The sequence below is a fragment of the Sabethes cyaneus genome, chromosome 2 (assembly GCF_943734655.1).
Source record: "Sabethes cyaneus chromosome 2, idSabCyanKW18_F2, whole genome shotgun sequence".
Taxonomy (NCBI): domain Eukaryota; kingdom Metazoa; phylum Arthropoda; class Insecta; order Diptera; family Culicidae; genus Sabethes; species Sabethes cyaneus.
In genome coordinates this window covers 6,358,888-6,380,334 of record NC_071354.1, presented here as the reverse complement: position 1 = coordinate 6,380,334, position 21,447 = coordinate 6,358,888, and the positions used below count along the sequence as shown (strand labels likewise).

Below are 21,447 nucleotides of genomic sequence, written 5' to 3'. Positions count from 1 at the left end.
TCAGCAGTCGAATTTCAACCTGAACATACACAAGGAAGCCCCAGTTGACTTTAACAATATGTCTACTAATTATGCAATTATGCAATTGTTATATTTGCTACAAAAGTTAATTATGCACTTCCTTAAAAGAGTTTCTAACTCACTGAAAGTGAGATCCTTTATCATGATTAAGCATAAAGGAAGATTTAGTGCCTGTAGGAGAAGAGGCCAAGTAGTTTCACTTCTAGGGGAAGACGCAACGGAAGTTAACTTAGGAGTGCCTACAAACGACAACTGCGTGCCTGCGATAAATTCGCCAGCTGAAGAATAATAGAGCCACCGGAAAGGACCGACTCCCAGTAGAACTCAACAAAAATGGCCAAGAACCGCTAGCAACAGCACTTCATTGGATAATTTCAAGGATTTGGGAGAAGGAGACACTACCGGAGGAGTGGTCTGTCTCATCTACAAAAAGGGCGATCGGCTAGATTGTTGAAATTACCGTGGTATTACGCTGGTCAACGCAGTTTACAAGGTGCTCTCCCGCAAGGGAATGCGAAGGGTAATATCAGACGGGTCTTAGGGTGGCCCGTGGTACTACGGGTCAAATTTTTACTCTGCGATAAATCCTCCAGAAATGTAGGGAGTGCCCACACATTATATTTTCGTGGATTTCAGGGCAGCATACAATATCGTTGAAAGCGAACAGTACCGTACTCTGTACTCTGTACTCTAACAGCCGGCTGAGAAGTCGATCGATTAAGAAGGGTAATGTCTAAAGATGGTTATACCCAAGGCTTTGCTTTGTAAATGCAAATATATGGTAGGAAGAGGCTTCAGAGAAAGCAACGTTTGCCTCCCATGGACTGTGACTATTGACAGCGATGAACTGGAACTGGTTGATGAATTCGTACATTTGCAATCTCTGGTTACCGCCGACAATAATACGAGTAGGGAGATTCAATGACGCATTCAAGCTGGAAATCGAGCCTACTTTTACCTCCGCAAGACGCTTCGATCAAGGATCATACGCCGCCCCACAAATCTGACGATGTACAAAATGGTAATCAGACCGGTATTACTCTACGGACGGACTTTGCTTACGGAAGTCATACGCGAACTTACCGTGTTTGTACGAAAGGTGTTATGGACTATTTTGGCGGAGTACAAACGGATAGCGGAGAGTGGCATAGGCGTCCCATCAAACAAAGTCATCGTCGTCTTCAGCGTTGAGCCGGGGTGGCTCGTGGTATTTCAAGCAGTCATCTCCATTCAACTCGTTTTTAGGCCACTCGTCGCTAATTTCCATGGCGCCTCAGAAGTCACTTTCGAAATCGCTTTCGACCCGGTCGAGGACTTCTTGTACGTTGAGCATTTCTGTTTCTGGTGCCGGTGGAATTGTTGAAGAGAATCATTTCGTCGCACTGTTTTGCTCGAACGTGGCAAAGGCACGTATGTCCTCCGAGATCAGCGTTATTGCTTCAAGTCCATGAGGAACTACCGGTCTAATGACATCTACATTGGCAGCTCCGTGTGGCGGCGCATGCCTCTTGAAAGCAAAGTTTTTCGATGCCTGTTCGTCGGATTCGAATATTCTAGCCATTTGCTAAAACATTTAAATTAGAACAAATGGTCTATTCGAAGAAAATAAGTCATTCGTTGACATAAACCTCATTTGATACTGTGAACGAAAAATTGTAAAAGCACTGTGGTACGGTGTTGTACAGTTCCTCTAACAATTATGGTTTTATTTTACTTCCGAAAGGTTCTAAATCAACAACGCTCAACTCAGCGAACCACACCTGAAAATCCAAACTCGAATCGCATGGTTCCATAATCAGCTTACTGGTACTGTTTCGATCAACCGCCAGACAATTGCCGTGAGTAGAACTTGTGATTTGCTTGGTTGTACCAGCCAAATAGTCAAACTTTTGATTACCATAACTTTTGTGACAGTTGTAGATACCCAGCTTAAAGCCGGTATAATCCAAACAGGAACCGTAGCTGTTCACCTCGAAGTATTGGTTGTGTGCCCAATACTGACCCTGTTTTTGATTATCACACTGAGCCATCATTAAGGTTCCGTGGGTTTTGTCATACTCCATACAGGTACTGTTTCCTAAAGCTTTGTTTTTAAGCTAAAAACTGAATGTTTTTGAACGTTGAAAATCCTATAAAAATGATATTTACTTACTTCCCCATGAAAGCATGGTCCAACCGGTAGTCTAATCTCAGGATAAACGTCCCGAATGTACTGCTTGAAGGAGGAACACTTCAAATCCTTGCGTAACTTCTTCCTGTCAGAAACGTCTCCCAGTTCCGTTGCATTGTAACCCGATACACCGTAATTATCGAATACAATCTGCTTGTACTCATCCATCCAAACTTCTGCCAAGCGCAGAGAATTATCTCGCACGGTATTCCTCTTCTCCTGGCGTAGATAGGGGTGGCCTGCCTTGGCGACGTGTCCCACCCGCGAGCAAGGAACAATCTCCATTCGAGCGCCGCACATCCAACTCTTCATCGACAGTTCAATGTTTTCGATGCCGTACACCCGGAAACCCTCGTCATACCAGCCGAGGAGAGCAAAGAGATCCTTCCGGATCGAAAACAGGCCGCCCACCATGGCCGGCGTATCGAACGGTTTGTATGGATTCTCCGGTTGAACCAGTCGTCCGGCTCGCCCCTTCCAGGCGAAATCCAGATCCCAATCGTAGCCTCCGTAAAGCTGCAGACTGCGATCGGACGTGACGCTGAAAATGGTCAGCTCGATCCAGTCCATCATTGGAATGGCGATCGTCATCGGATCTCGGGCGATTCGATCCAGCAGCGCCTCCAACCAGCCGATGTTCACCTCAACGTGCGCATCGAGATGCGTTACGGTTTCAGCCGTAGCATTCCGTGCTCCCAGCAGCCGAGCTCGCATCAGTCCGATCCGTTCGGGGGATCGCAGAATGCGGATCTTCGAATAGGGTCGAAGGTAATCGTCCAGTTGAGTTTTGGTGTGAGCTGACGAGTTTGTCGATTTATTAGAAATTCTAAAATTTATTGTGGGGCTTACCTAGATACGAATTATCATCTACTAGTATAATCTCCTTAAGTAGTTGAGGTGGAGAACGATCCAAAACCGAATGGATGGTACGAATCAGTACCGACCAGGCTTCGTTGTAGAACACAATCACGACCGAGGTGGATGGTAAATCTGCAAGCAACTCCTGCTGCGTTTCACACCACCGATGGCGCAGGTCGGGCAACCGACGGTGAACGGAAATCATATCCGAGTTGTATTGATTGAATCCCTGATCCCTGAAGCCCTGCTCGACAAGTTTGCTGATGTGTTTATCGTCGTAACTGGCTGGCAAGGGCACTCCCAGATCACCGGGTGGCGTCGGTAGCCGCGGGTCGAGCGTTGCAGCGGTGTACTCGTAGGACCAGCGTCTTTTGAGTGCTCCTAGCCAGCTAGCCTTATTGGTGCCGGCGCGCTGCTGATAGTCGTAGCTTCCGGGAGCCGCGAAAAGCGATCGGTCGGCATGGCAACTCCAGAGAAAGTATAAACTGCAAATTAGACACAGTGCACTCACGGCCAGCAAGCCTCGCCACGAGATGCATATTCGAGTTTGATGGTGACTTCGACCCATTCCGGCGTTCCGGCGTACGAAGCAGACTGATTATTTTTCCTCAATCAAAAACGTGATTTTAAAGTATTCTTAAATATTGTGGTCTGATTACATGAAATAAAAAAAAAAGAAAATCAAACGAAGGCATACACCACCGTTGCCTTCAATAGTCGATGACATACTATTGGTAATCAGCACTTGAGAAATGCCGCGCGGAAGTGTGCATAAGCTTATTGCATTCATTAATAGAAAAATGAAATTTATGAGCAGCGATAAGATACCCAACACAGTATAAATTTCAACATTCGGTTTGTGTTCAATTATTTGAAATAACAAACTTGCAGTTTATCCACTCAGGCTAAAATGGGGGGATTCACTGCTGATTGGTTTTATGCTACATAAATGCACATTTCAGCCCGAAAAACGGTGAGCTGACATCACGCCAAAGGGAGCACTCCGAATCTGTCCGTTTCGAAGAAATCTTCAACGGCGTCGTGCGGGGCGTTACGACACTCATGCTTTCTGAGCATTCCATGCACTCTTTAAAGAAGTGCTTTTTCAAGCCACAGATACCTGTGGCTGTCAACCTAAATATAGCTGAGCGCACTTCGACAATTTCATACGCTTGAAAATGTCCGTAGATTTCGTTGTCCAGCTTCACACAATCGAGTTTCATCAGCGTTGGCCGGTACAACTTCCGGAATTATGTCTTGTACATTTGTAGGTGCCACTCCCAGCTTGTTTGTGACATCTCGGATGGTTTCATACAACTAGATATTAAGGAGATAACACATTTGAAAAAAAAAAATAACTTTTTATAGGAACTAGATAGCATGTTCATGCGTTCGACAAAGTTGTAGATCTTTGAATTTCATTAAACTTTGCCGAAGATACTAAGTATATGCATCATATGGTTTGCGAGATATAAATGACTTTCTGTCATGACCCCCTTAAAATCAGTTTATTAAACTTTTTGTACACAAAACCTCAACTAACAGGTTTGACATGTTCTACAAACTTTTTGATAATAACAAAATACGTAACTTTCCAGAAGGTGTAAATATCGTATGTTGCTTTATTTGCTTTACAAATTGATTTGAAGCATAAATTTTACCGTTTTTGCAAGCAATTTTTTTATGCATTTTTTTTGTAAGCAAAAATCACGGCCGGGTCTGCTTGGGCATTTTGGTTATTTCAATTATGAATTACATACATATATGCTGGTTTTAGTAAGTTTTCAGGGCTTTGAAATTCCTATGTGTTCATAATAATTCCACAAAACCTCGTCCATGTCTGTTTCGCTATCTGTTGCAGAATTGTTTTCGTTCTGAGACCTTTGTAAAAGTTTGTATGCTGCTGGTAACAACCGCATTGGTTTTTTGGTCCTCTTAAAGTTGAAATCAACGGATCTGACATCATTAACAATCTTCTGAAAACATCTTCGTTTGTCGATATTCTGTTCAGAAATGAGATTACTTAATTAATTACATACAATCATGATTCATTCCTGTTAACATACCTTGGACATTTACGTGCACGCTTTTCTCTGAAAAGTTTTATGTCTTTGTTACGGCACTCTTGCGGTTCTTCCGAAAAACGACCGACCGGTAAAACAGCTGCATCTATTATTTCTGCACCGTAAATTAAAATTCGACGTACCGATTGTGGCATATAATGCCAACCGCACAGTTGAACATATTTCATGGTTGTATCATAGCAATAAATTCTAAAACTGGCAAACATTTTGCTGGATTTAATGTAAACAGACGCGATATGACAATCGTGTTTCTGGCACTTGCTGCACACTGAATGCAATAGAATATGCAAGCGAACTGAAAGCTCGGTGCAATTACATTTTCAAATAAATCCGGTAAACTCATATGTAAATTCATAATTGAATTAACCAAAACGATTAAAGCAAAACTCAAAATGCCCGAGCAGACCCGGCCGTGATTTTTGGCACACTTATACTATATTATATGGCGGTTCAGGCGAAGCTAACTTTAGCTGCCAGTAAGTGCCTATTTGCAGAAAAATTTACTTGTAAAAACAGTAAAATTTTAGCTTCAAATCAATTTTTAAGGCAAATAAAGCCACATACGATATTTACACCTTCTAGAAAGTTACGTATTTTGGCAGAACCAAAAAGTTTGTAGAACATGTCAAACCTATTAGATGAGTTTTTGTGTCAAAAAGTTTAAGACACAGATCTGAAGGGGTCATGACTGAAAGTCAATTATATCTCGCAAACCATATGATGCAGATACTTAGTATCTTCGGCAAAGTTTAATGAAATTCAAGGTTCTACAACTTTGTCGAACACATCAACATACTATCTAGTTCCTGAGAAAAGTTAATTTTTTCAAATCGACGACACCACCTTTCGCCACTTTTATCGGCATAAAATTGGAAAACCCAGATTTACTGCCATATAGTTGCATATCGATGAGCAGTTTGAAGCACACAATAAGCAGAAACATTTTTCCTATGTTTTCAGGAAAAAAATTAAGAATAAATGTTTGAAAAGATAATTGTAAATGTAAAATTTGTGATGCATGTTCAAGCACCAGTTTTCACCACCCCGGGCTCCAGTTTTCGTAATCCCTAGAAGCATTGTTTGCGGCATGTTCTAGTCTAGAAATTCATATATATTTATATATTTTTCAAAAACTAGAATCAGTTTTCAGTTCAATGAAGAAAAGAAAATGCAAATCCGTTGAGAAATAACCGAGATTAGGCATTTTACTTGCAATCAGTATCAGTAGCGTCTATCTCTAATTTGGCACCAAAATCGTATCAACATGGGTGTCAAACTTCAAGATTTTATAATTCACTGACACTGAAAGCTTTTCCAGGTTCACGGCTTTCTATGGCAACCTTGTAGCAGATTCGGAGTAGACCGGCGGAAGTGCTCATTTTAAGATATATTCGAAATCATATCAATATGTGTGTCAAATTCTATGATTTTGATGTCTCGTAAAACCCCAAAGATCCACATCCATGAAGCTATAATTTCAGTCATTCCAAAATGGCCATATACAGTATTGGCAATGTTTTAGGAACTAGTTCACGGAAATGGCTACTTTTTCATCAGTCGAATTCCAGTTCAAGAAATATAAACGTGCAGGAGCCGAAGAAATCTGTTATAATTTCCGATATCCTTTAAACATTCAGAAGAACCAGAAAATATACCTCGGTGAATACAACCGGCTGGGCAATTGAATTTTTGTCTAATTTATGAACTTGCTTGCTCAATTTATACATAACTCGACAAAAATAGCACTAATGAGTTCTTTTACATAAGAATGTATCTCTATCTTTAAGTCACAAAAAAGGAGATCCAGCAGCGTATTCAAGCCCTTCGCAAAACTCTGCGGTTTAGAAGCATAAAGGGCCAAACAGAATGCTGCGTCAATCAGTCCGTCAGCGTTATTCTTACAATTTTCCCATGGGTTTACTGTCAAATTGACGCTGACGGATGCGTTAACGCTGCGTTCTGATTGGGCCTCAAGCCATCGTATCGGTAGACTATGCTCACGGAAGACTTACGCAGCTTTGCGGACGACACTTAGCAACCTAGCAATGTATATGGAATAACACAATTAAAGGAACACCAAACTTAATTAAGGAAACATTAGCGCAACTATTGGTACAATATAATTGAATCGGAAAATTCATTTTTTTCTTTATAAAGCTTCTCGTACAACGAAAGCAATTGTCTTGCCTTGTGACAAATACCTCGTATTTGATAAATTTATATTCCACAAACATTAATTGAAGCATATACCTCAATAAACAAGAAAAATGAAGTTATATTGTGCTTAGTGGCGCGACTAATAGAGCATTTACCCTATCTGTGATGTTAAATTGGGAAAATAACCTCTACGAACTAAATCAGCGTCATTAGGATGGAATTTTCCCAATCAAATAAACATGGCGAAAACTGGTGCCTGTGCAGCGCTCAGAACGCTCTACTGAAATTCAGCAATGGCGAAAACTGGATCACCTGAATAAAATGGGAACCAGTTTTCGCCAGCTAGAATTTTCTAAAAATCCAGTAAATAAGCAATAATTTAAGTGTCATTTACACACAATCGCTGAAATTAATAAATAAACGATTGGAAAAAACTGTAACCACCAAATATATTGTTTTTCCAACAATTTTTTTTTCATCCATAGCTGTACAGCAGAGAAAAATTATCCCAATCTGAGAACACAAACCGAAAATAATGATAACTTACGTTGTACATTTATCAAGGTTTTGGAATTGTATTTTATTGGTTGAGTATATAATTTTGTTGAAATCAATGAATATGTTATGCCAATTATCGTAGGCCAACTAGCAATAAAACACCTGTGATCCACTAGGGTGGCGAAAACTGGTGCCCTGGCGAAAACTGGTTCCGTTACCCTATGTTATCCCCTTAATATCTAATTGTATGAAAATGTCAACAGGTGTAGAATACTGTTTTAGGAAACTTCTCCGAAGACACCTAAGCTCAAAAACGTCAGGAAAAGCGAGAAAAGACTTTTGACAGCCTTTTTCCAGAATGGTCCCACTGTGCACTGGTGTGCCCAGACTGCTGCACACTAGGGCACATGTCTCACATTCTTTAGAAGATTAATTTAAAACAAAAATCTCCCCGGAAGTCTGGACACTTTAATTTTTTGATCGGGTATTTTTGTGACAACTAAATGTACTAAATTTCATTTTCAATTCCGAGTTTGCCAGGATTTTATAAAAATTTCAAGATCAATGGTCAATTTCGGTGTAGTGATTGGCATTCTCGCCTCTCCTTAATAGCTAAAATTATTGATCAATTTCATGCTCAACGTAAATATGACAACACTCCACATATATACCCGTTTCCTTGGTAACGTACAACAACAACGACGGTCCCATTCAAATGAACAATTTGGGCAAAATCATTATAATATGTTACCAACTAACTGTTCGGGTGACAAATTAAAATTTTCTGTGTCTCAAGTTAAGTTTCGCGAGTGATGTGACGACAGGAACGACCGAAAAAAATCAAGGAAAAACCGACGGCGAAAAAGTGAAAATATAGTGGTGAATTTTGATTGGGCAGAAATCTCAGTATTTAGTGTAATTTATGCCCCAAAAAGTAATAGAACCAATAGAATGCAATATTTAGTGCTTCGAGTTGCAAGATCTTATTACGGTTAGCAGGTTAGAGCCGAACTAATTTTATTTTTGACGTAGGACTACGTCTTTGTTTACTATACTGGGACTGGGTAGCACTTTGTGAAAACGAAAATAGGAGTGTAACGTTTGAATGAAAGATTTCAAATGCTAATAACAACTAAACTACTGAACGAAACAGGACAAGTTATATGTCGTTGGACAGACAAAATGATCAGCAATTTTATGGAGGGGGTAAGAGAACAATATTATGGAGGGCGTAAGAGGGGGGGGGGCTTCTATACAAATGCAACACAAATATCCTCAAAACTCGAGATTTAATCAAGCAAATGGAACCAAATTTGGCATGTGGGGGTTTTTGGAGGTAAATTTTTTTTCTATGGTGAATTAAAACCCGTCTCTTCTCTATGAGGGAGGGGGGGGGGGCTTCCATACAAATAATATACGAATTTTCTCATAACTCGAGAACTAATCAAGCAAAAGGAACACAATTTCGACTCCAAACTACTGAAGCTGTTTTGAAAACCGAGCGAACAAGGGCATAAAATAATGATCGCAGGCAATAGGGATCTCGGAAATCACTGGCAGCTCTGGATATAAAACCTAAATTTCTGTTGGTTTTGGCAATGATACTCGAGTAATGATCTCTGAACGAGAACTGTGAATCTAGCAAAACTCCAAGGTCTTTCACCAATTTAACTCTATGGAGGGGGCATCCGCCGATTTCATAAACCCAAGCAATAGTCGATTTTTTGCGCGTGAAGGATATTATACAACATTTCTGTACACTAATTTCCAGTTGATTCCAGCCGCACCAATCCTCAAACAATTTAACTAGCCGTTGTAATTCGCTGCATTCTTCAATTCATTTCACGATAGTAAAAATCTTCAGATCATCCGCATACGCAAGTCTACAAGCATCCGGTATCAGCAAACAGATATCATTAAAGAAGATCGAGAATAGTAATGGCCCCAGGTTACCTCCTTGTGGTACTCCAGATTTGTTTGTAAAGCAGTACGACTGACATGAACCAAGTTGGATATTTAATTTGCGGTTTACTAAGTAGGATCTCAACCAACCTACGAAATGTGGCGAGGCACCCAAGCGATTGATTTTAGCCAACAGTAGTTGATGATCAACACGGTCGAAAGCTGCTTTAAGGTCAGTGTAAATTGTATCTTCTTGGTATCCATCTTCAATAGCATTGATGCAGAGCGATGAGAATTCAACAAGATTTGTTTCGATTGATCTCCCTTTGAAGAATCCATGCTGAGCAGGCGATATGTATGATTTGACTGCGGCAAAAAGTACGTCTCCTATAAAAATTTCTAAAAGTTTGGATCCGACACACAATAAGGTGATCCCACGGTAGTTAGTGATGTCACGTCTGTCTCCTTTTTTATGTACGGGAAACATTACAGATTGCTTCCAATTCTCGGGGAACTTTGCCTGGGCTAACGATGCGTTAAAAATTATAGTCAACGGAATTGCAATAGAGTCCGCACATCTTTTTAGTACAATCGAGGGGATACCGTCAGGTCCAACCGCTACAGAAGAGTTTAGTTTTCGAATGGCAGATAGGACGTCTTCGACAGTAAAGCTAATAGCTCTGATGTCAATAGCGTCGCTGGGTACAGATCTCAATGCTAAGTTTATGAATTGCTCACTTACAGAATCAGCTTTAAACACATTAGAAAAATGGTCAGCAAACAGATTGCATATGTCCTCACAAGTGTCAGCTGCTTTAGTATTAAGAAACATAGTTGTCGGAAGCCCAGTTTTTTGGATTGCGCTTTAGATTAGCTTCCTTTCGCTAGACGTATCTTGAATAAAGGTAGCGACCCAATGTCCGGTAATTGGTACTAGCAACGGGTTGCGATGATTAATGTATCTTCTTAACACGACTGCTCGTATCCGTTTTAGTTCCCGAAGTTGATGATTCGACCAAAACGGTTTTCTCCGAGGGCGTAGAATAGGAACAAAGCGATGAAAAAACCGCGATAGCTGCGAGGTAAATGTTTCTACGGCACTATCGATATCGCTGTCTAATAATCGAGACCAATTGAGACTCGCAATAACGCGTTCAAGCTCAACAAAATCGGTTTTGTAAAAGTCACAAACTTACTGTTGTCAGTAAGGCGCTGTACTTATGAACCCCTGCTCACGTATTTTCAAAGCCACCATTGCATTCAATGAAGAATTGAACCTGATTATTTCGCTCTCCTCTATTGAACATTCACTTAAACAATGGCACTGACAGATTCTTATAAACATACATATGCCAGAAATGCAGTTTACATTAGTCTTTGAGCTAATGATCTGATATAGTCCTACGTCACCCTTTCGTACAACCCTTAGGGCTGTATACCTTGTAGTTTTTTGTAATGGTTTCCCGAGTCTATGGGAGCGTGTTGGTACACTGAAGAACGGAAGGGAAGGGTGATATTCGGTGCCATACTGACTGCCATAAATGTACTCTGACGACCTTGTCGTTAAAATAAATTGGTTGGAAGTTTTACTTAGAATCATTTACATGAAATCGGGCTTAAAACAGCACTTGAAGTTTTTATTTGCAATTGGAATTGAATCAGACTAATAATTGGATCTGAAATTGGACTCGAAACTGGATATGAGTTGGCTTTAAATAGAAACACATTTAATATTGGAGTTTTAGAATAAGAATTCAGATTGTTCTTCAAATTGGGATTCAAGTCCGAGTTTAATTTTTACTTTTACTTTGGCCTCTTTTCCACTCCGTTTTTTCTCTTTTCCAGTTCCATTTTACCAATTTTTGTCTTATTTTTATTCCCTCTCTGTTTCATTTTATTCGTTCCGTTTTTCCTCGTTTCCTGGCCCATCAAATTTTTCACTTGTTTTTTGTTATATTTTTTCTCGTATTCTGATATTTTTCATCTTTTTCTATCTCCTCTTATCTCTTTTCATTCTCATTTTTCGTCTTCGGCTGTTCAGTGTTTCCTCCTTTTTATGCCTCATTTTTTCCTTCTGTCACCTTGATTCTTTTTTTGCTTCCTTTCTTCCGTTTCCTTTTCGGGTTTTCCTTTATATTTCCCGTTTTCGCTGTTTTTGTTTGACCTCTTTTGCTCGTTTCCTCTATCGGTTTACTTTTTTCTCTCAAGCTGTTCTTTTCGTTTTACGTTTTCGTCTGTTTCAGTTCCGGTCCTCCCTATTATATGCTGCTTTTCATTTCTGTCGCGTACTGTTTTTCCGCTCTTCCGTTTTTCTCTCGCTATTTTCTTCTTATCTGTTCTCGTTTCTTCGAACAATAAAAACTGGAAAATGGAAAGAGACGAAACGAAAAACGGACTAGAGAAAACGGCAAACGGGAGAAGATCGGTAAGGAAACCGAGGAAGAAAATGGGGATAAACGGGATAGAAAATGAAAAAAAAAATAAGAAAATACAGGAGTATCTATGCTGATTTTCCTCTGTTCCGTTTTCTGTCTTTTTGCTACTTTTTACTACGTTTTTTTCTGTCTCGTTTTTTGTCATTTTCTGTCCCATTTCGAATTTTTCTTATTTCCAGTTCCGGATTTCGTGTGTTTTTGCTTTTACATTTTCTCTTCCCTTTTGACGTGCGACTAGCTGGTATAGGGGGTCATTCCAAAATATCTTTTTCGAAAAGTGATCAGGAAGTGGAACGCTTAGTGGTTTCCCGATCGATTTTCAGTATTCTTACACCAATTGATTGGAAAACCTTCTAAGAATGTACCCAAATGTAGAAAAGTATGGATTCTTGATGTTCAGAATAGTTCAGAAAAATTGAAAATAATGAACGTATGTTTTACCAGAATTCTCGCTTCGTGATTGGTTGTTGGAAATGACGCAATCAATGTGGAAACGCGTTTTCACACATCGGTTTATAATTCAGTCAGTTTTCAATAGATTTCCAAGATATTTACACCAATTAATCGAAAAATCGATTTGGAAAATATTGAAAATATACAAATGCGTGTCATTGAAAAATTGAAAATAACTCTAACTCGGTCGTACTAGAAATTGTCGCTTTGTGATTGGTTGGAATACTTTCCAATTATTATCGAACAAGTCTTGGTACAATTCAGAAATCAACGAGAAAGTCGATGGAAAATTCCATTTAATTCTACTATAACAAAGTTACAAGAGAACTTAATGAAATTCTTCCATTGCTGTGCTGTCTTTGATTTCTGTTTGCCTTGATAATTCCTTATTGTGCTCAATATTCAATAATCGTCACGTTGAAAAATTGTCTGCCGTGAATAAGTGATAGCAATTAAAACCAAGTTAACACCAAATTAAACACTGATTCGCCGCAACAGTTGCGCAGGAAAACGCATTAAAACTAAACCCAATGTTTTGTTTTGATAAATACTGCTGGCCCAATAAGCTTTATTGGGATCAGCAGAGAACAATAATCTTTTATATCTTCATAAAAGCATGTCTTCGTCCTTAAAAGGACGGTGTCTGGTAATTGATACAATTGTTAGAAATATTGGCATTCTTTTCACTTTTCTTAGGCAATACAACAGCTTGAATGTTTAGCACACCTCTAGTAACTCCGAAGAAAAGTTTGTTCATTTCTCTCCGTCGATTCGGACAGCCAGCTGCAGATTGGTCTTCTAGTCACCACACAATCTGCCCGCCTGCGTGCGGATAGATCCAAAATTCCAGCTGCGAAATTACTACTGCGGGTTTATGGGCGCACTTAATTTTTCTTTTGCTGCAAAACGGGAACGGCTCACTGGTAACTTTGCTCTATTGTTCAGACTGAAATTGAAATGCTCCATTTTCTTAAACGTAGATGATAGAATGAAGGACCACGAAAAATAGGCGGGACCGATTTTTGTCGCTTGCTCTGGTACATAGCACGAAGGAAGCCGGCAATGCTAATTCTAACTAATCAGCAGTGAATCGCCCAATTTTAGTCTGCGTTGATAAACTGTAAGTTAGTTATTTCAAATAATTAAAAGCAAACCGAAGATAGAAATTTATACTTTATCTTATCGCTGCTCATAAATATCACTTTCCTATTAATGAATGCAATAAGTTTATGCGCGGCGTTCCGCGCGGCATTCCTCAAGTGCTGCATACCGATAGTATGCCGTCGACTATTGAAGCCAACGGTGGCGTACGCCTGCGTTTGGTTTTCTTTTTTTTTTATTTGAGTTTTTGATTGAGGAAAAATAATCAGTCTGATTCGTACGCTGGAATGGGTCGATGTCACCAGCAAACTCGAATATGCATCTCGTGGCGAGGTTTGCTGGCCGTGAGTGCACTGTGTCTAATTTGCAGTTTATACTTTCTCTGGAGTTGCCATTCCGACCGATCGCCTTTCATGGCTCTTGGAAGCTACGACTACCGGCAGCGTGCGAACACCAATGATGCTAGCTGGCTAGGAGCACTCAAAAGACGATGGTCTTACGAGTACACCGCTGCAACGCTCGACCCGCGGCTACCGACGCCACCCGGAGATCTGGGAGTACCCTTGCCAGCCAGTTACGACGATAAACACATTAGCAAACTTGTCGAGCAGGGTTTCAGGGATCAGGGATTCAATCAATACAACTCGGATATGATTTCCGTTCACCGTCGGTTGCCGGACCTGCGCCATCGGTGGTGTGAAACGCAGCAGGAGCTGCTTGCAGATTTACCATCCACCTCGGTCGTGATTGTGTTCTACAACGAAGCCTGGTCGGTACTGATTCGTACCATCCACTCAGTTTTGGATCGTTCTCCACCTCAACTACTTAAGGAGATTATACTAGTAGATGATAATTCGTATCTAGGTAAGCACCACAATAAATTTTATAATTTCTAATAAATCGACAAACTCGTCAGCTCACACCAAAACTCAGCTGGACGATTACCTCCGACCCTATTCGAAGATCCGCATTCTGCGATCACCCGAACGGATCGGACTGATGCGAGCTCGGCTGCTGGGAGCACGGAATGCTACGGCGGAAACCGTAACCCATCTCGATGCGCACGTTGAAGTGAACATCGGCTGGTTGGAGGCGCTGCTGGATCGAATCGCCCGAGATCCGATGACGATCGCCATCCCAATGATGGACTGGGTCGAGTGGACTATTTTTAGCGTTACATCCGACCGCAGTCTGCAGCTTTACGGAGGCTACGATTGGGATCTGGACTTCGCCTGGAAGGGGCGAGCCGGTCGCCTGGTTCAACCGGAGAATCCATTCGAACCGTTCGATACGCCGGCCATGGTTGGCGGTCTGTTTTCGATCCGGAAGGAGCTCTTTGCTCGCCTTGGCTGGTATGACGAGGGTTTCCGGGTGTACGGCATCGAGAACATTGAACTGTCGATGAAAAGTTGGATGTGCGGCGCTCGAATGGAGATTGTTCCTTGCTCGCGGGTGGGACACGTCGCCAAACGAGGCCACCCCTATCTACGCCAGGAGAAGAGGAATACCGTGCGAGATAATTCTCTGCGCTTGGCAGAAGTTTGGATGGATGAGTACAAGCAGATTGTGTTCGACAATTACGGTGTAGCGGCTTACAATGCGACGGAACTGGGAGACGTTTCTGACCGGAAAAAGTTACGCAAGGATTTGAACTGTTCCTCCTTCAAGCAATACATTCGGGACGTTTATCCTGAGATTAGACTACCGGTTGGACCATGCTTTCATGGGGAAGTAAGTAAATATCACTTTCGCAAGATTTTCAACCAAAAACGTTCAATTTTTTTTAGCTTAAAAACAAAGCTTTAGGAAACAATACCTGTATGGAGTATGACAAAGCCCACGGTACCTTAACGATGGCTCAGTGTGATAATCAAAAACAGGGTCAGTATTGGGCACACAACCAATACTTCGAGGTGAACAGTTACGGTTCCTGTTTGGATTATACTGGCTTTAAGCTGGGTATCTACAACTGTCACAGAAGTTATGGTAATCAAAAGTTTGACTATTTGGCTGGTACAACCAAGCAAATCACAAGTTCTACTCACGGCAATTGTCTGGCTGTCGATCGGAACAGTACCAGTAAGCTGATCATGGAACCATGCGATTCGAGTTCGGATTTTCAGGTGTGGTTCGCTGAGTTGAGCGTTGTTGATTTAGAACCTTTCGGAAGTAAAATAAAACCATAAAGCTACCCTGGAGCAAGGGAAGTGGAATGTGCGTGTATCGGGAGCTCGAAAATGTCCTTTCAAGTCATAACCAATTTCGGTATATATGGGCAAAAATAGAATAATCTCCCCAGGAGTCCTTCGAATGGCATAGAGTTGCGCCCTTAGAGTTTCCATAAGTACTTCCAATAATTAATTTATTTTTTTCTTCTGGTATCCATGTGCAGTATTAAAACTTATTTTGGCCAAAGTTTTCACTATATGTATAGGGTGACGGATCCATATTTCGCCACCTTCAGATATTTCAGATTCAGATTCAAGTTCAGATATTTGATAACATGAAAATATTATACTTCGGACATTTCTTTTACTGATTCAATCATCACACTCATACTAAATTGTGTATTTTTCTCGTTATATTGATTGTTTAAATGTGTATTCCGAGCCCCAATTTCGCCACCCAGTTACCAAATTTTGCCACTTTAAAAAACCTGATTTAAATAGATTTTCATGTTAAATTCATAAATGAATTCTCTATATTCTTAATAAATCCAGTTAAATAGATTTTACTTCGTTTTCAAGTGATTGTTTATGAAACGTTTTTGAAAACCAATAAAAAATACCAATCAAACCACAAATGAACCATTGAAAAGCATCAAAATTGGAAAAACATTTTTACATAATGAATAAAATTTTCTCATAAAGTAACATAATTTTCTCTGCCTCCGGGAAATAAATGCGAATCGAAATTCCGGTCAAATAGCAATTGTATCATATAGGTCATAGGAAACTCTAAGCAAAACGACAGCATTTTATTCAAGCCATTTAAAAGAATTCAAAATATTTTCTTCTGTATTAACCCCTCTAAGGTCTACATCATTTACAGCATCGCAAAATCCTCTCAAAAGGTCGTAACTTTTTTATCTGTCAATATTTTTTCATTAAATTTGGAGGATTTCCCGAAAATCTTTTCTATTTTCATAATATCTATAGGGGGATTGATATATTTTGGACAGGCGTTACGCGTTCTCCATTTTGGACTTTTACGGCAAAATCAAATGGAAAATGTCCAAAATAGAGCAGGCGTGACGCATTTCCAAAATAGGTAAATCACCAGATAAATAGATAATATGTGAGACCTAGATAATGGCTTCTGAGAGAACTAAGATATGACACGATATATATTACTGATACTGAAAGCCCCTTTATGGGAACCGGTTCCGAATTCATAGTGTCTCCCCGGATCCGGATGGTGCACACCATGCCTCGTAACTGCGGCAAAGTAACTGATACGTCCACAGTCGATGATATATTTACAAAAATCAACAGATCTTTAAAAAAACCTAAATATTTGGCAACTTTACTGAAAAAGCCATATCACGGTCCCCCAAGGAACTCCGGGTCGATAAGACATATGGCCACTATCTATAGCAGTGGTGCCCAGGCATAGGCATGGTGCGGGCCAAATGAGATCGCCCCATGATGTCGCGGGCCGCAAATTCCTCTGGCCATTTCCGCGCATAACAAAATGCAAAATATGCGGCAATAAAAACCATTTTCTGGGAATTACCACAAGATTTAAACCGGAAATTATTCGGAACTACTAAATGCACGAGGCATTACGGCTTATTTGAGTGACCCCTGTGTCATCAAAAAAATTACTCATAAGTGCACCATCTCTCAAATCAGTCCGCGGGCCGCACAAAACATCTTGAAGGGCCGCAGTTTGGCCATCACTGATAGCATAGCATAGCACAGACAACCGTACACATCATGGGTGGCTGAAATGATGTACCCGTAAGTACACCATACACCTGGCCATGTCCTTACGATTGTAGAAATGAGTACGTTAGTTGACCACCTACTTTAAGAGGATGCGCAAAAACTCACGCAATCTTCATAAGTGTTCTTGTATCCAGTATATACGATATGAATAAAATATTAAAAATAAAATTAAATGAAGCATATATGGGAAAAATAGAACAATCTCACCATCAATCCTTCGAATGAAAAACAAAATTGCGTCAGTTTCCATCATCTTATATCCAATAAGTAATTTATTTTTTCCTTACGATATTCATGTGCATTATTTGAGCTTGTTACGGTTAGAGTCTTAATTGTACAATAGGAGGTGCTTGAGCTAAAACGAAACAGTTAATTAAAATAACATATTATACTTACCTGCTACCAAGGCCGTGTGGCTCAGCCGTCTGCATCAGGGAACCACGCGGCATCGTACCTCCTAGCTTAGCTACTCAATCGAGTATTACCGGGTATGGCCACGTGGAGGCGCTAGGTAGGAGCTTGGGCTGGCAAAAGCTATGTTGGTCACTTTCACGTTTGCCTTCCCCATTTCATACCCGGCAACATAGGCGCCACGCATTTGTTGCCAAATTCGAAATCCTACTGTGTTTGGATAAAATTTGGGTGAATTTGGATTGAATTCTAATAGATTTTGAATTAGATTTAAATAGGATTTGAAATAGATTTCAATTAAATTTTGACTGAACTTAGGTTGGCTTTCAGTCAGGATTTAGATTTGATTTGAATTGGCCTTAGATTCAAGTTGGGTTGGATTTGAAATGAAGTTCGTTTAGATTATGATAGGATTTACATTAGATTTATAATTAGATTTTGATTGGATTTCGATGGGATTTCGATTGGATTTCAGTCGGATTTGGATTTGATGTGAATTTTATTTCATATGGATTCGATTTGGATTTTATTTCGATTGAATTTGGATTGGTTTTGAAATGAAATTCCATTGGATTCGGATTGGATTTTCATTGGATTTCAATTGGATTTGGATTAGACTTGGATTGGATTGGATTTCAATTGAAATTGGAAGTGATTTCGATTAGATTTTGGTTGGATTTTGTAAGGATTTGGATTGAATTTTTATTGCATTGGATTCGGGATGGGTTGAGTTTTAACTGGACTTTGATCGGATTCAGGCTGGATTCGGATTAGAAGTAATTGGATTTAGATTGGATTAGGACTGAATTAAGATTGGAATTGGCCTACAATTAAATTTCAGTTCAATTTGAAATGGATTTGAATTGGTTTTGGATAGCATTCTGATAAGATTTGGATTGAATATGGATTAGAACTGGATTGAACTGGATTTTAGTATTATTTGGCCTATTTTTACGCGATTTTCGGGATTTACGCGTTTTTGTTTTTTTACGCCAATGTTTGGAATTTATGGGGGTTTGCGCAAATTTTGGGACTTACGAGGTTTATTTTTACGCAAATTACGGAATTTACGCGGTTTTGATTTACGCGGAACGTATTCTTCGAATAAAAAGCGACTTGAGTGTATGCTAGCTGGATTCGGACTGTGATTTGGATTCAATTTAACGGGATTGGATTTTTGACAATTTGAATTTGAATTTAGATGGGGTTCGAAATGAATTTCGATTAGATTTCAATTGGATTTGAACTGAATTGGCTTCGGTCTATTTAAGATTTTATTTGAATTAAATTTGGATTCGATTGTGATTGGTTTAGAAATGAAATTCGATTGGATTCGGATTGGATTCGAGTAAATTTTTGATTGAACTTAGATAGGATTCGAAATGGATTTTGATTGTATTTTAATTAAATTTTGATTGGATTCAAATGTGATTAGGATTGGATTTGGGTTGGATTAGATTTGGATTTGATCTAAAATTAGCGAAATTTGGATCCATGACTAAAAATGGATACCATACCTATTTCGCCACTTTAATTTTGATGAATTTTTCAAAATTATCCAAAGTTTAAAATGAATTCGGTATAAAATTAGTGCGATTCAATGATTTATCGGTGCAGATGCCGAGTAAATTGACTACTTTGGCATGGATGGGTGACTACTTTGACAGCTTTAATCTAACGTAAACTTTGATTGCTTACGAAGCATAGTTGCTGAGTTATGTGCAAATGTTATTTTAGGGCGGGTTTGATGTAATTTATCGTTATAAGGCAAATGCGATATCAACAGGAGGATATTACTTGTTCAAAATTTGTAGCAGCGTTTTACATCACTCACATAACTGTTTTGAAAATACGGTGAAAAAAGTTACCAAAATATATTTGGCTATTCCGTAATTTAATCTAACCTCGTCAAGCGCCTAGTGGGGTAAAAGTGCGATTCACGGACGGGTCAAAAATGTACAGCTAATGATATAAAGCTTTAACCACTATATTACAGATAGTAGAAATGGAAGATCTGCAGAAAACTGTGTGCTCTACAGATGTTGGCCTAAGGAAAACAATGTTTTTCCGCTGATGAAACAAAAAACAAACGTTTGAAAAAGTTTCGGTCTAACGGAGGCGTATTGCAGCCTCCGCAAAATAGGAAACGTGCAAATTGAGAATATTCCTTACCGAAACATAACGCAGATTGAAGATAATATGGTTTTGTTAGCTATTGTTGTGCTAATTTCATGGATTCGAGTTTCGCACTTTTGCCCCGCGGTATTTTCACTTTTGCCCCGCTAGTGGGGTAAAAGTGCGAATCGGCACTGGATCAGAATAAAGAATTTATTTTCCAAACTCTATTACCGCAGATGATTTATAGTTGAATGTGAAGACATTGAGTTACTGCATCACTATAAAATATATTATGTTGTTGTCCTTCTTTATATTTCACGGAAATTGATGACAACTTCAAACATCGCACTTATGCCCCGCCCTACTCTATATCAACAAATGCTCAGCATAACATAATTGCTAATGGAAAATAAATTTAACTGATCATATCGATTATTACGTGTTCATAAAAGCGACCAATGTATAATTTGGAATTAGTTAATAGATATTTGGTTGCGCACAAAATTTCGTTGTACTAGCGATTTCCGAAAAAGCAGCAACACAGTATCAAACTTTCGTCACATCAATGAGCTTTTAAAGAGCTTTCAACTTTTTTTCGAAGTAAACAAACAAAACGCAAACGCAGGAATCAAAAACTGGCCTCCGATGGAAGCGGATTAGTTAAACATCCTAGTGGTCCTAGGCATTATTCAATTGCTGCTGTTAATCTTGATTGAATCGGAATGCCTTGATAAAGAAAACAAACCATGTTTCGGGATGTTCGTAGTCGGTGCGGTTGGCTGCGGATCAGCTGTGTTTATGTTTGCAAGCTCCGCTATTTGACATTTAAACCCAATGAATGAAAGATTTCAAATGCTAATAACTACTGAACTACTGAACGAAACTGAATAATTTATGTGTCATTGGAAAGATAAAATGACCAGCAATTTTATGGTGGGGGAGGGCGAGAGAGCAATTTTTAGGTGGGCGTAAGAGGGGGGGCTCCTATACAAATGAAACACAAATCAAAACGCGAGAACTAATCAAGCAAATGGATTCAAATTTAGCATGTGGCGGTTTATGGAGGCATGAATTAATTTATGATAGTTTGAGACCCCTCACTCCTGTGGTAGAAGGGTAAGAACTCTCATACAAATAAAATAGAAATTTTTGCGCATGTGCCATATGTGTCTGTGAAAGTTAACTAGTAAAGCCTTCTCGGAGCAAAAGACAGTGAATCGACGCCGTTAACTTACGTGCCTGTTGCCATTCATATAAAAAAAGAAGGCCATTCGAATGGCACGTCATAT

The 21,447-nt window shown here is 39.7% G+C and overlaps 2 protein-coding genes across 2 annotated transcripts; one reads left to right on the top strand and one right to left on the bottom strand.

Annotated features, from left to right (window-relative positions):
* Nucleotides 1-1,390: 1,390 nt before the first annotated feature.
* Nucleotides 1,391-3,617, bottom strand: LOC128733389 (putative polypeptide N-acetylgalactosaminyltransferase 9). Its single transcript, XM_053826945.1, has 4 exons — nucleotides 3,041-3,617; nucleotides 2,174-2,988; nucleotides 1,782-2,117; nucleotides 1,391-1,585 (listed from the first exon to the last, which is right to left on the bottom strand). Exons 1-4 carry the CDS (start codon nucleotides 3,615-3,617, stop codon nucleotides 1,391-1,393), a joined length of 1,923 nt encoding a protein of 640 aa, XP_053682920.1.
* Nucleotides 3,618-13,966: 10,349 nt separating this feature from the next.
* On the top strand, nucleotides 13,967-15,865 carry LOC128733385 (putative polypeptide N-acetylgalactosaminyltransferase 9). Its single transcript, XM_053826941.1, has 3 exons — nucleotides 13,967-14,543; nucleotides 14,596-15,410; nucleotides 15,467-15,865. The coding sequence occupies exons 1-3, from the start codon at nucleotides 13,967-13,969 to the stop codon at nucleotides 15,863-15,865; spliced, it is 1,791 nt and encodes a 596-aa protein (XP_053682916.1).
* Nucleotides 15,866-21,447: the final 5,582 nt, after the last annotated feature.